At 54.7% G+C, this 14,095-nt stretch overlaps 5 protein-coding genes across 5 annotated transcripts; 4 read left to right on the plus strand and 1 right to left on the minus strand.

Moving 5' to 3' along the window:
- Positions 1-1,458: 1,458 nt before the first annotated feature.
- Positions 1,459-2,700, plus strand: CH63R_09548 (TdiB protein; the record flags this gene model as incomplete). The annotated part of the gene is made up of 1 exon (XM_018304522.1): positions 1,459-2,700. The coding sequence occupies one exon, from the start codon at positions 1,459-1,461 to the stop codon at positions 2,698-2,700; it is 1,242 nt and encodes a 413-aa protein (XP_018156545.1).
- Positions 2,701-2,935: 235 nt separating this feature from the next.
- On the plus strand, positions 2,936-3,266 carry CH63R_09549 (uncharacterized protein; the record flags this gene model as incomplete). The annotated part of the gene is made up of 2 exons (XM_018304523.1): positions 2,936-3,161; positions 3,208-3,266. The coding sequence occupies 2 exons, from the start codon at positions 2,936-2,938 to the stop codon at positions 3,264-3,266; spliced, it is 285 nt and encodes a 94-aa protein (XP_018156546.1).
- A 933-nt stretch (positions 3,267-4,199) lies between these two features.
- CH63R_09550 (ATP synthase F0) lies at positions 4,200-5,450 on the plus strand (the record flags this gene model as incomplete). The annotated part of the gene is made up of 2 exons (XM_018304524.1): positions 4,200-4,308; positions 4,369-5,450. 2 exons carry the CDS (start codon positions 4,200-4,202, stop codon positions 5,448-5,450), a joined length of 1,191 nt encoding a protein of 396 aa, XP_018156547.1.
- Positions 5,451-5,644: 194 nt separating this feature from the next.
- Positions 5,645-6,896, minus strand: CH63R_09551 (Alpha-glucanase; the record flags this gene model as incomplete). The annotated part of the gene is made up of 2 exons (XM_018304525.1): positions 5,645-6,219; positions 6,290-6,896. The coding sequence occupies 2 exons, from the start codon at positions 6,894-6,896 to the stop codon at positions 5,645-5,647; spliced, it is 1,182 nt and encodes a 393-aa protein (XP_018156548.1).
- Positions 6,897-10,965: 4,069 nt separating this feature from the next.
- Positions 10,966-13,902, plus strand: CH63R_09552 (Alpha-glucanase; the record flags this gene model as incomplete). The annotated part of the gene is made up of 1 exon (XM_018304526.1): positions 10,966-13,902. The coding sequence occupies one exon, from the start codon at positions 10,966-10,968 to the stop codon at positions 13,900-13,902; it is 2,937 nt and encodes a 978-aa protein (XP_018156549.1).
- Positions 13,903-14,095: the final 193 nt, after the last annotated feature.

The raw sequence follows: 14,095 nt of genomic DNA on the forward strand, positions 1-14,095 counted from the left end.
CGAAGCAGGGCCGTAACGTAAGTTGATTGTTTAACTCCCCAACGTTTATGAAGGGCTAAATACGATGCGAGTGCGGGTGTCGACATGTTTCCCGAACTTCCGATAGACATGATCAAATGTGTCATAGATCTTTGGAGCTTCCGTCGCAAGCCACTTGCAAGTCTCGTTTTGGACGTTTCACATTGTTGGCAGCTTGCCATGCCACTGACAGCAGGTCCCAATCATGCCACCTCGGATCTCCGGGGAGTTCGTTGATCAGCCGGGAAGTACAGGCATGAATCCTGGTGAGGCCGGCACAGACCAAAACCTTGGTGTATCCCGGGGGGGTGGTGGTGGTGGTGGTGGTGATAGGGTTGGGGTTGCCAGACGACAAGACAAAGTTTATTTTACCTTTCCAAGAAAAGCTTTGCCGCATCGGATACCATGAGTACAGGTACTGCAAGGTATGTACAATACAACCTTCCGGTGTATCCTCTGATCGGGCGATATGTGGATTTCAAGTGCGCGGATCGCGCGGGACCATGATGTTTCCGAGGATGAGATGAATATGGCCCAATGGGGATCAACCGGTAGAAAATTGTGCAAGCGGAAGCCTCGGGTTTGACGAGCCACTCGGAAACAGGTACAAGGGGATTGATTGATTGATTGATTGCCTCGCTCAGGTAGGTTTCTCGCCAGCGCTTGCAAACTCTGGTAACTTGTTCGCGAAATCCAGCAAGGCAAACGCCAAGCTAGGTTTCTCGCCAGCTTTTGCAAACTGGGCAAGGTGCTCGCGGCCCGGTCCGGTAGTGTGCCGACGGAGGCCCACATGGGCCATGGCCGGCGGAGAATAGTGGAGGCGCTAAATCCCCGGGTGTGTCCCACTGCCGCGGGTCCCCCGCACCCCCGAGGCTTGCCGCGGCTGGGCGAGGCGACCGAACCCAAATCAGTGGGGGTGATTGCGGGGCGGAGAGGAGGGGGGAAAGGTGATGGCACAGGCATTCTTAATGCTGCTGAGTATCCGTAGACCAAGGGATTAAAACAGCTGGGAACGCCGTTTCATCGTTTAGTAACTACTACGACCGCAACGCACGTTTATTGTTCAGTAATCAAGCCGGACGACTATAGCGCACGTTCTCTCCAGCACATCATTTACCAGACTCTCGGTCGCGCGCTTAGGGCTATACACCACACCGCACTACGCCATACCACACCCATCCCTAGTCTTTTTGTTCATTGCAAGTGAGAGAGCACCACCCGGCAAGCACACATCACTTCTCGGCCATATTATTCGTCGGGTTATTAGCAGCGGACTCCAACGCGCCCGGTCTATTCTGTCGACCGGATTCCCGTTTTGGTCAACAATACAACATCATATCGTCCCTCTCAACGTAGCAGGCAAGCTCCCTCCTTCTCGTCATCTCGCAGCTTGGACACTCGCGAAACCAAAACAGCTGGGAGTTTACGACAAAACCAATCATGCAAGCCACCGCCTCCATCCCCCCCGGCCTCCCCGCCGAGCACGGCCATGCTGCCGTGGGTCGCCCGGGTCTCTCGGCACAAACACAGAGCAGCAACGCCCTCTACGTCGGCATGAACCCCAGCCCGCCCGCCAACCCGGACCACCGCTTCTGGTGGGACCACTTCGCGCCCTTCCTGCTGTCTTGGCTGTGCGCGTCCGGATGCTACTCCGAGAGCGACATCGCCGCCCAGCTGACCATCCTGCGGGACGTCGTCATCCCCGCCTTCGGGCCCCCGTCCGTCGTCCAGCACGCCCTCAAACCCACCGGTTCTCCCTTTGAGCTGTCGTGGAACTTCACCCCGCACGGCAACACCATCCGCTACACCTTCCAGCCGATGGGCTCCCGCGCCGGCACCGACGAGGACCCCTTCGGCTCCAGCAACCTGGACGACGAGGTGCTCCCCCTCCTCGAGAGGCACTCCGCCAACGTCGACCTGCGCTGGTTTTGCCAGTTCCGCGACGCCTGGATGATGCACCGCCACCACGCCGACGCCGCCGCTGCCAAGGAGGCCATGAAGCAGCACGCCAACGTCAAGATCCCGAGCCAGCTGTTCCTGGGCTACGACCTGGTCGGCCCCAAAGCCCAGCTCAAGGCCTACTTCCTGCCCATCTTCAAGCACTTCGCCACGGGCCGGTCGACCGACGCCCTCGCCGCCGAGATGATCCGCTCGCTGGAGCCGTTCGGCCCGGAGCTCGAGGACCAAGTCCGCCAGATGGAACAGTTTCTGGCCGGGTGCAGCTACCCGCACTTCATCGACATGGTCGGCATCGACTGCTGCGACCCGGCCAAGGCGCGGATCAAGGTGTACGTCCGCGTCAACAATGTGAGCCGCGCGTGTGTGAAGTACTTCCTCACAATGGGCGGACGATTGGACGATGAGCGGACGCGGCGCATGCTCGCCGACATGGACCGTTGCTGGCACCACGTCATCGACGAGGAGGCCGGCTATCCAGACGAGCAAGACAAGAAGCCCAAGGATCCCGCGACGTTCCACAAGGGCATCGTCATGGCCATCACCCTTTCTCCGGCGCTCAACGACGGCGTTGTGAGGACGAGGCCGTACTGTTCGTGGAGCAATTACCAGAGCAGCGACTGGGGCGCCGTGGGAAACTTTGCCATGATCCTGAAGGAGCTGGGGATGGAGAAGGAGGCGGAGACGTACGTGAGGGGCCACACGGCCACGGCGAGCTCGGTGTAAGTTGACCCTGGCCCTTGTGACCCAGCGGAGCGGAGAATTTGCTTGACCGAAGGCGAACGTTGACTAACACGAATAACCACCCTGCCATCTAGTCCCAAGAGAAACATGGATGGTTCTGGGTTGTTGACCTACTTTGGGTACGATTACACGTCCGATAAAGGGCCGTATGCTACTTCCTACAGCATGCCCTGCTTCTTTATTTAGATTCCTACGACAGAAACGTGCTTTCGTTATAATGGATGTTTTCTCTTGGCGCGGAGGTTACCTGCGTTTTCACCCCAACAAGGGTAGTTTTGGTAGGAGAAAAGGTGTAAGGGAAAAGAACAAGTCCTGCTTATGTAATCATAAATTATTTTTTCAATTCGAGCAGTTCATGCGCAGGAAAGGTGTCGCAGGAGGCTCTGCACAGGCTCTGTGGCTGGTGTGGGCGTCACTTGCCACTGTTGGCCTTCATCGCCTTAGTAAGCATCCTCACTAAGCTGTCGTCTACTGCAATGGACACATCAGGTTGTGGAGCCACTGGTGGGTCCCGGGGCCTCGGATACACGTTCCCGGGTACCGCTTAAAGTCGCGTGGCATGGGTTTGCTCCCGGCCGGCGCTTGACACCGAATTGCATTGGAGCGCATCGAGTGGGCCGTTGAAGCACACGCAGTCGTCTCGACGCGACACACGAGTCCACTGTCTGTTTTGCGACATGAAGCTCGCCCAGTCAGCGGCTACTGGAAACATCTGGAACTGATATCTACTTCAGCTTGCAATTCCACAGCAGGCGACATGCCATTGGCCCATCTCAGCTATCCATGGATCCACGCAACGCAACGGCCATACAAATGTAGAATTTCTCTTGCCCTTGAACCGACGATTGGATCTTGAAAGCAGCTGTCTTGTCTTGCACGAGCGATTGCTACCTGTTTCGGTGGTAAGAGACGAGTCGTCAGTTTCCTCCCCCTGCATGTCAGCTTAGAGACCAGAATCGAGACGAAACCTTTCTATTCAAACCCGACATTAAAGAAACAAGATGGTGTAGATGACAAAAGTCCGCGACAGCCTTCGTTTGTCTCGTAACCATCACGCAAAGATTTCTACTGCAGGCCCCGGGCGGACATCTTGCCCAGGCCTAGGAGGAGGCTGTGTACGTACTGTGCCACCAAGGTACCTTATCTCCTGCTTGCGAATGACATGTCGATATGATTGGGTTGACGGTATCTTCGTGGCCCACCGTTATCTTAAGCAGACAATTCTCTCCTTGTGAGGTCGTGCTGCGGCCAACAGCCCCCAAGCGAGCGTGGCCCCAAGGGCAGGGTCTCTGAAGATGTGCGGATCAAGCTGGCAGGATGTGTACCGCTTTGAACTGGGGTTTGGCATGAGACGGATTCATCGGCGGGAGTCTCAAAGGAACAGAAAGACTGCTGGGGGCGTTTCCCAGTGAGCTTCACACCTTTTGTCGGAGCGATTGCCTTGCCGTACTGACCAATGCCTCGTTTGTGGCATTGAAGCCATGCTTGCGATCCCATATTCTCTGGCTGCCAATCGATTCGGTCGTCGCAACGTCTTGACGCTGGCCCTTTTCGGGCTTCTGTTAGAAGAAACTTGGAACTTTACTACATGTCAGTGAAGACCTTTATGTGTCTATAGCCCACTTGCTAATCGAGAGACTCCCCTGTTAGGCTGGTTTTCTCCCGTGTTCAACATACGCCTAGTCCTCGCCGCCGTCGGATTCGAGGTCATCGGCGGTGGGTTCGGTGTTGTCACGACGATGGTTCACGTCATTGCCGCAGATAGCACAACAGGAGAGGCTAGGATTGGTCTATTTTTTGCCATCCACGCCATTGGCATTGTGGCGGCTGTCCTTGGTCAGCTCACCAGCTCCCTGTTGATGCAGATTGACCTATGGCTGCCCTGGGCGGCAGGCCTCTGTTGCATTTTCCTTGCTGGCACTGCGTCTTTGTTCATTCATGAGAGCCGTCAAGCTGCAGCGCCACCTGCGAATGCCCCCGACGGAGAACGAGAGCCGCTGTTGCTGCCCGAGACGGACACACGCGGGCCTACATCGGATTGTGAGACGATGGCGGGCGGCAGATCGCAAGAACCCCGCAGTATCAGGGTCAAGGTGGTTGGCACATGGAAACTTTTGCAAACAGCAGGGCGGCTGGTCAAGGGACAATCACGGCTCCTCTTTCTCCTAGGTCTGGTCTTGATGTGCCAGATGAGCGAGGATTCGTTTCCCATCATGCTCCTGCTATACGCGTCCAAGAGATTTGGCTGGAGTTTTGCAAAGGCGAATCTGTTCTGGGCTCTGGGCGAGGGCGTCCAGCTAGTCGTTCTCTTGGCTCTGCTACCCTTGGTCGGCCGTCTCCTCAAGCGCCGGCTGGGTGGCTTCGCCAAAGATGTCACGTTGGCCCAGGTCAGCGCTGCTCTTCTCGGCACCGGGACGCTACTCATCGGCCTTGGTTGGAATGTGCCCTTTTTCGTGGCTGGCATCGTTCCCACAGCATCGGCCGCTGGTATGCAGTCCCTCCTACGAAGCATCATCACCGACAACATCAAGGCAGAGCAAGTCAGTCTCGTGTATTCGATTGTGACTGTTCTGCATGTCGTTGGCGGTGCTTTGGCTGGTCCGCTTTACTCGGTGGCCTTTGTTGCTGGTATGCGACGCGGCGTTAGATGGACTGGGCTGCCTTTTGGTATTGCTGGGGTGTTGGGACTAATATCATTTGGTCTATTGCTAGGGCTTCGAAAAAGACAATAGTTGGTAATTCTAGTAGAACAATCTGTTAATCCCTAACAGGGGTAATCTAGTTGAGTGCAAAGACCCTTCCTTTGTGTCAGAGACAATAAACACAAAACTGCGCCACAAAGCTGAGGCCAACCACAAGATCCTTCAGCAGGAACGGCATGTTAACCCTGGCCAGGTATCGCGCTTGCACGCAAAGCTGCCAGGATTTACAAAGTCATCACCCGCAACGCCTTCAAGGGGACCTTCATCCACCCAGTTGGCATCAGGAGTAGTCTTAGGCGTACCAGAATACTCCAAGCACTGGCAGGCCGTGGGCGGGCCGTACCCATACTCACAGCTGAAGCTGCACAACTGCTGGAACTCCCGCTCGAGCTGTTTGGTGATGCGACACCCGAAGCACATACAGAGTCCGAGCTGGTAGCGGATGGCGGGATCGAAGACGTGGCAGAGGACTTGACGGTAGTAGCGCCAGAGGGGACTTGTGTTGGGTAAACGTAAGGGGTTACAGTCGAAGTCGGGGTGTTGGGTGTGGTGGGAGGAACCCACTCGGGTCGAAGACAAGCGAGGGACAGCTTGGGTGTCTGCTTGTTGCTGTCTGTGACACTGGTACTGTAGCCGAAGACGGTACCGATAACATATGTGCGGTTCGATGCTTCGTAGTAGGCCGTCGAGTTGCCTTCCTCAACCCCGCCGGTGCCAATGAACCAAGACCAAGGGTTGAGCTCATCCATTGCCACAAGCTTGGCAGCAGCCTGGTCTGTGAACGTGTCCGAATTCCACGCTGGAAGGACGTCGATCAGCATTTTGACTCAAAAAACCCCGAGTTCATAGAAGACAGAGAGGTAACCTACCAATGACATCCCCGCGGACCAGTCCCAATGTGTCCTGGCAGCTGACGGGAATCGGATCGAGGATCAAGGCTGAGCAAGGGACGTCTGGGTCTTCCTTGGTCCAGCCTCCCGTGAGACTTGTCTCCATGTCGGCGCGACACTCCGCAGATAAGAAGCCGCAGCTGTGGTCCACGGGCTCTGTGGGATCCGGCAGTGCGCTGACGAAGTAATGCTGGCAAATGAACCACGATGGGTCCATGGGCTTGGGCAGACCTTTGGAATGGTCCATCAAGGAGTCGGGGATGCTGAACGTCAAAGCCGTGACCTCGGTCGTCTCGTTCGACGCGAAACTTGCCGGCCACGGGACATCGTTGGCAATGCGGAGGTGCGCCTGGAAGCCGTCCACGGGAGATCCAGGATACGGCTTCGTCCAGTCCAAGCCTCCATAGCTCGCCACGTCGACATGGGCCGGGTGATTGAAAGCTGCCTCGACCTCCGTCCAAGAGATCCTGGCGAGGTTGGAGTTGTTAACTAGGAACTCTTGGTTGTCGTAGAAGATGTACGACATCGAGTCCTCTGCAATGGCGATGGTGGGCGCCAGCAAGGCCCAGAAAAGAAGGCGGGACATTGTCGCAAGCGTCGTCTTCAGTTTTGGAGGAGGAGTTATTGTTCAATGACCTCTGAAAGACGATTGCCTCAAAGGTAATGATGGGCTGGAAGTAGAAAAGGAGTGGGAGTTGTTTTGATGTAGTTACGCATAGTACTGACTCGTAGTTCAGGTTGTCCATCCAAAGGTCACATGAGCCACGCCTTACTTTATAATTCCACCTGAAGCCTGCATGGGACTTTTGCCAGGAACTGGTCTCCTCATCTCGCATGGATATTCGGCCACGGGCAAATGAGGTTCTGAAAAAGAGTCACCAGGGTAGAGTGGGCTTGTTGGTTTGACACCAGGGAGTTTGACCACCTGCGGCACAGCGCCCCACGCCGACTGTAACAGCGGGCTCTGCCGGGGTCTGGAAATTGCTTGCATCTAATATCTTCCGTCTTGGCCCGATGCTGCCGATGAAGAGTGTTTTTTTCTGCTGAGTTCCTGGAGGGCTGCTAACTATGACCCGACGGGCGAAGTGTCGGCGACTCGGCAATCGACTTGGCGGTCTCGGCGTAATATATTTGCACCCAACAACGTGATCACAATGACAGCGGAGGAGGAGAAGCAGTCATTGTGGAATTGGGTTTGCCGGTGTGGGCACTCGAATGAGGCTCTTATCCGAAGCCCTGCAAGGTATTTGCAGCATACGTCATTCCTTTGCAGTCTCCACGAAGGGAAAACTTGAAGTTTCAACCTGAGGGTTGCTCGATCAAACATCTCTAGAATTGTATGGAGAGGTTGCTTTGTTACAAATAACAATCGCTGAATGATAGACAGGACCAAAACACATGTTCTTTGCAGAGATGCTTAGTCTAAGCGCCTCGCCGATGTATTTTCTTCGCCGGGCATCTGAGGTGGTCTTCTATCCCGATCCATCCGTCAAGAAGATAAACATAAGTCAGACTACCCACTTTTCGGCACCCCCCCCATTTCGGCACCCCAAAAATGCCTCAAATGCCTCATCACCAGAACATACCCCTCAACTTTCAACATCAACAACATTTTCTATACTTATGCGAATAACCTCATTTTTTCCTCAGAGCTTCTTTTCGACCTTATGGGCCAGTATACCGAAGATGAAGTCAATCAGGCCCTTGACGCAATAACCAACGGCATGCCCATTAAGAGGGCTGGTCAGGTGTATGGCATCCCAAGATCAACACTTCAGTATCGGATTAAGGGCACTCAACCAAGGTCAATTGCCTTTTCTGACCTGCAGAGACTTTCTGTTAGTCAGGAGGCTAAACTGGCTGAATGGGTTCGCATTCAGCATGCCCTTGGTGTTGCCCCAACCCATCTGCAAGTGAGGCTATTCGCAGAAAGGATCCTCCATGCCATGGGGGATACAGAGCCTATAGGAAAAGGCTGGATCCAAGCCTTCTTGAAGAGGAATCCATCAGTCAAGGTCCAGAGAAGTCGCCCTATCGATTCTAGGCGTGTTAATGGGGCATCTACTGAGGTCATCAGGGACTGGTTCAAACTACTCGCCATACCAGAGATCACCAGCATCAAACCAGCTAATAGATACAACATGGATGAGACTGGTATCCTTGAGGGCCAGGGATCTAATGGGCTGGTGCTGGGCATGTCTGAGACGAAGTCTGTACGTAAGAAACAGCCTGGATCAAGGGCATGGGTATCCATCATCGAATGCATCTCTGCCCTGGGCCATGTTCTGAATCCCCTCGTTATCTATAAGGGCAAGGCAGTCCAGCAGCAGTGGTTTCCTCTAGACCTTGGCCCTTATGAAGGATGGCAATTCACTGCAACGGAGAATGGATGGACTTCAGATGCCACTGCAGTTGAATGGCTGCAGAAGGTCTTCATCCCTCAGACTCTTCCTCAGGGCAAGGAGGTCAGGCTGCTGATCATGGATGGACATGGGAGTCATACAACGACTGACTTTATGTGGTTATGCTATATAAACAACATCCATCTATTGTTCTTACCGCCACATACCTCCCATGTCCTCCAGCCACTTGATCAGTCAGTCTTCAGCCCTGTCAAGGCAGCCTATAGGAAGGAGCTTGGATACCTTGGTCAGTGGAATGATTCAACTGTTGTAGGCAAGAGGAACTTTATAGGCTGTTATCAGAAGGCTCGTACTGCAGGTATGACGATGCAGAACATTAGAAGTGGTTGGAAATGGACAGGGTTGTGGCCTGTCTCTATGGCGAAGCCTCTGATGAGCTCCCTACTGCTCCCATCAACACCAGCAGCATCAGGATCATCTGATCAGGTCAGCAAAGGGCAGTCTGGAGGCAAGGAAGCTGAAGGATGGGTATCTGCGTCATCTGCAGTGGCATGGTCGACGCCAAGGAAGATGAAGGATCTAGCTGGGCAGTTGAAGCTATTCACAGAGCTGGAGAATGATGCCTTTACTCAACGCCTTCTATTCAGGAAGGTAAAAAAAGGCTTCAGCGAGCAGGCATATGAGCTGGCAAATACCCAGCAGAAACTGGAGCTTCTGCAGGCCCAAGTCACCAATACTGCAGTAAGGAAAAGAAGGGCAGTCCAGCTGGATCCTAACACTAAGTTCGCCAACATCAAAGACATCCAGCAGGCGCAACTTAAGGCTGGGGAAAAAGAGGATGATGCAGCCGAATCCAGCGACTCTGAATACCCTAGTGAAGCTGAAAGCTGTATTGTTGTTGCATCTAGAAGAAGTCAATGATTAATTGAAGTCGACGAGTATGATGGGAATAGCTTCATTTTTGGGGTGCCGAAATGGGGGGGGTGCCGAAAAGTGGGTAGTCTGACTTATTTCCTGTTGATGGGAATGTAGCCTGGGGCGGTAATCATCTGCGGGCGAATCCTTGAAGCCGATCCCATCCAACCAAAACTTCAACTCTGCTTTGAATCTGGGGCCGTTGTCCGGGAGGGTTTGCATTCCAAAGTTCTCCTTGATGATTTTCAACCCTTCCGTGTCGCTAAATAAGTCGAATGAGTCTTTGTGCGTGGTCGTTTTCGGGGTTCATGCCCTTGACTGCCACCGCGATGTCTTTGAAAATCCTCTCAGCCATGCGCCTCTCGCCGAGACGCTCTTGACGAATTCTTGCCACCAAAGGTCCGCCTACCCCGTTATTGCAATCTCTCCAAAAACAGGTGGGATGCAATTCGATCGCTTCCCAACCTACGGGGCGTCTCAAGTTTTTGTCTCTTCAACAATGCTCCACCTGCAAAAGACCCTCATCCCCCTGCAGATAGCCCAGGCACAGGGGCCGAAAAAGGGTCCATTGCAAGGATTCCATGACAAGACCCAACAAGCACAACGGTCACAACGGGCTATTTCAGCCGAGACGGCCCAGAGTTGCAACGTAATAGGCAGTTGTCCTACGCTTTGTGTTAGTTCCAACGACTTCGGCTACGGGGCCTTCTGCTGGGATCCAAAGCTAAACCAAAATAAGCATTGCTTAACCCACAAAACACACGCCTGTTGGAAGTTAGTCGATCTTGTGCATTGCCCCAGGAGGGCGTTAGTTAGCCTGCCCCCACTGCTGACAGGGCTAATTCGGTTGCGTCGGCATCGTGCTGTGGAAATGTGTGTCTGTTGGTTAATGGGACCATCGCGTGATGTAAGAAAATAGTTGCCACCATGTGCGGGACTGAAAGCCGTGTCCTAGTCAGTCAGTTACAGCAGTCCGATGGGATCGAGGGCTTTGCTGAACGCCGTGTCGGGTTCTTGAAGCGTCTCGTGCCGTTCATACGAGCTTTGGAAAGACGCCGAACTTCTCCATCATCCATCATCATTCTCGTTTTACACTGGCCAACGAGACCGCACACTTCGTCCTGGATGTCACTGCGTCGTTCATGACTATGACTCTTGTCTTGCTCGTGGGAATCCTCGCATTGATGAGCGTGGCTCAATGTCAATCGCGCTTCGCTCATTTTATGGTATTAGCTTGCCTTCTTTTGCCCTTGGCCGAACCATGCACATTGCCGAAATCTACAAAAGATCACCAATTCGGCCAACCACAGCGCAAGTGACTGGATCGATGACATTTCTGCTGCGCAGAAGGCTCACATTGATGCCTTTGCGCTCAACATGGCATACAGCAACGCAACCAACGAAAAGTCCGTGGCTGCGACGTTCCAACACCCCTCTTCTCTCGGGTTTCAACTTTTCTTCTCCTTTGATTACGCTGGAAACGGTCCGTGGCACAAGAGCGACGTGGAGTCTCTCATCAACAGCTACGCAGGCTCAGGCGCCTACTTTCACTACAAAGGCAAGCCTTTTGTATCAACGTTTGAGGGCCCGGACCAAGCAGAAGACTGGATCGACATCAAGACAGCCACAGGCTGTTTCTTTATTCCCGACTGGTCCTCTCTCGGCGCGAAGCCTGCCATGGCCAAGGCCGGTGGTGTTGCTGACGGTCTTTTCAACTGGGCGGCCTGGCCCTGGGGGGACCAAGACATGGATACCTATGTTGATGCCTCTTACAAGGACTACCTTGGAGGGAAGCCATATATGATGCCTGCCTCGCCCTGGTTCTACACAAACCTGCCGGGATACAACAAGAACTGGATGTGGCGCGGCGATGACCTCTGGTTCGAGCGCTGGCAGGAGATTCTTTGGTGGAGACCTGAGTTTGTGGAGATCATCTCTTGGAACGACTATGGCGAATCCCACCACATCGGCCCAGTGAGAGACAAGGCCCTAGAGGCCTTCACCATCGGAAAAGCTCCCTTCAACTTTGTGCTACCTCACGACGGCTGGCGCGAGACATTGCCCTTTTCCATCGACATGTACAAGCACAACACCACCATTGTGGATTCAGAACGGCTTGTGGCCTGGTACCGGCCGAACCCATCGACAAGCTGCAATGACGGTGGGACGTCAGGCAACACAGCGTCCCAGCTTCAGCTCGAGTTCCACCCATGGAACGTTGCCAAGGACGCGGTATACTTCACGGCCCTGCTCGCGTCGTCTGCTACGATCGAAGTGACGGTTGGCGGCGTGACGCAAAAGGCGTCCTGGTCGACGATCCCAGAAGGCGGCGTCGGCCTCTACCATGGCAACGCCTGGTACTATGACTCGACGGGAGACGTGCGCGTGCGAGTGATCCGCGGTGGCTCGGTCGTCACCGAGATCGCAGGCACCGCCATCACGACCGACTGCAGCAAGACCAACGGCTACACCAACTGGAACGCCTGGGTGGGCAGTGCCGTTTCTCCCAAAGCTGTGTCCGCGAAGCCGAACTCCAGGACAGATCAGGTGTGCGTGGAGGGCACCGGACCGCTTCCTGGCTTTGCGAGACTCTGTGAGTTCACTTGCGGCTATGGATATTGCCCATCCGGAGCCTGTCACTGCACCAAGCTCGGCGCCCAGGTCGAGAGGCCGACATGGAAGGGCGTCGACGCTTTTCCTGCCGCCGGGAAGACCAGCGACTACCAGGGTCTCTGTCAGAACGCATGCAACTGGGGTTTCTGCCCTTCTGCGTACTGTGACACTACGCAGCATCCCACCGTCATCTCCACCGTCTCGCAGTTCCTGCCCGGAACCTGCACTCGAGGCGAGGCCATGAGCACGTCTCCTTACTTTGACGATCTCTGCGCCTTCTCGTGTGCTCACGGGTTCTGTCCCATCGCCGTGTGCTACTGCTCTGCCCAAGGCGCCCTGGACCTGCTGGAACCCACGAGCTCTAGCGATGCGAGAACCCTCGATGGGGCGCCCGAAGACCATGGTCTCTGCGCCTTTGCCTGTGCCCGTGGAAACTGTCCTGGTTTGTGCACCTCTGGCGACGTAACAGACCCGTGGGAGGCAGGGTACTACCCGCCGGACTACGATGTCGAGGAGGATGAGATCTATCCCAGTGCCATGGCTTCCTTCGCCACTTGCAACCCGGACACGCGTCCCGCAACGCTGGATGACCTGATTGACGGGATCAGCAAGGGTAGCTATAACCCGGATTGTTATGACCGCTGGGCACTTCGTGTCCTTTCCGATTCGCTTGACAATTTCCAGTCTGAGTACCAGAACGCGCTCAAAGGCTACGATGACCTTTTCGGATATTACGCCGAGTACGTGGAGGACAGCATCAACCCTCAACTGACGGCGTACATGTCCTTGGACGGCGGTGCAGGCAACAAGTTCTTCACATGTACCTGGACGATCACGACCAAGACGAAGAGTGGACCATGCCCCCCGTCCGAGCAGTTCTGGAAGCTCGGGCAGTCCTGGACGCTCACTTACACACTCATTGATGCAGAGGGGTTTTACGAGGCCGTAGAACGGGACCTCGGCATCGAGAAAGACTGGATATCCTTTGGCGAGTGGCAGCAAAGGAAAGATAGCGAGTGTATTGACCCGCCAGACTGGCGCCCCAGAACTACTAAAACGCCGTGCCGGCAGATGCGGCTCTACAAGAAGGGCATACCGGTGAAGAGCGGCAACGTCAAGGTGTCAGACCCAAAAGACGTCATCGAGGCTGCGATGCCCAACATTGAAACGCTGTCGAGCCGGTTGCTGGGCGCCTACGCCATTGTCGTCATGGGCTACGCCGACGACTCGAGCGACATCGTCACTGCAGCGGCGATGCCTGTCTTCATGCTGGAAGGGGTTATTGACAGCATGAACCAGATCAAGAAGATTGGTGCAGAGCAGCGGGAACTCGACAAAAAGCGTCTGATCCTCGAGATTCTCTCCATCGTCCTGCTCGTGCTCCCCATCGCTGGCGAGCTTGTGAGTGCCGCCTTCGGAGGCGCGGCAGTGGTGGCTCGCATGGCCTTACTCATTGGCGAGGTTGGCAACGCTGCTCTCACGATCGAGAGCATCGTGAACGACCCGGTCTCGGCACCTTTTGCCATCATGGCGCTGCTCGTTGGACCGTATGGGGGTGCCTCTGAGCGCACTTCGGCTCAAGGGTTTAAAGAAGCGGCAGCGGCGAGAAGAGCCTTGGCTTCTGATAAGCTTGCCCTGTTTGGTGACAGGTTCGTGGAGCAGGATGCCAGAATCCAAAAGATTGTCAATGCATGTAGATAAAAAGCTATAGATGTTGATTCTTGTGACATAGGGCCGTTTGAGGCGCCTCGTTCAAGTCTCTTACACCTTTGTGTAACCGCTCAGGACGCAGAGAAAACAACCACCCTTGCCATTGGCTTATCTTGTCTTGCAAATCAAGTACAGCCCACACAAAGAAACAGGGGATCCCTGAACATCAGCCTGGATCCGCAAC

The sequence above is a fragment of the Colletotrichum higginsianum genome, chromosome 6 (genome assembly GCF_001672515.1).
Source record: "Colletotrichum higginsianum IMI 349063 chromosome 6, whole genome shotgun sequence".
In the NCBI taxonomy this organism is placed as follows: domain Eukaryota; kingdom Fungi; phylum Ascomycota; class Sordariomycetes; order Glomerellales; family Glomerellaceae; genus Colletotrichum; species Colletotrichum higginsianum.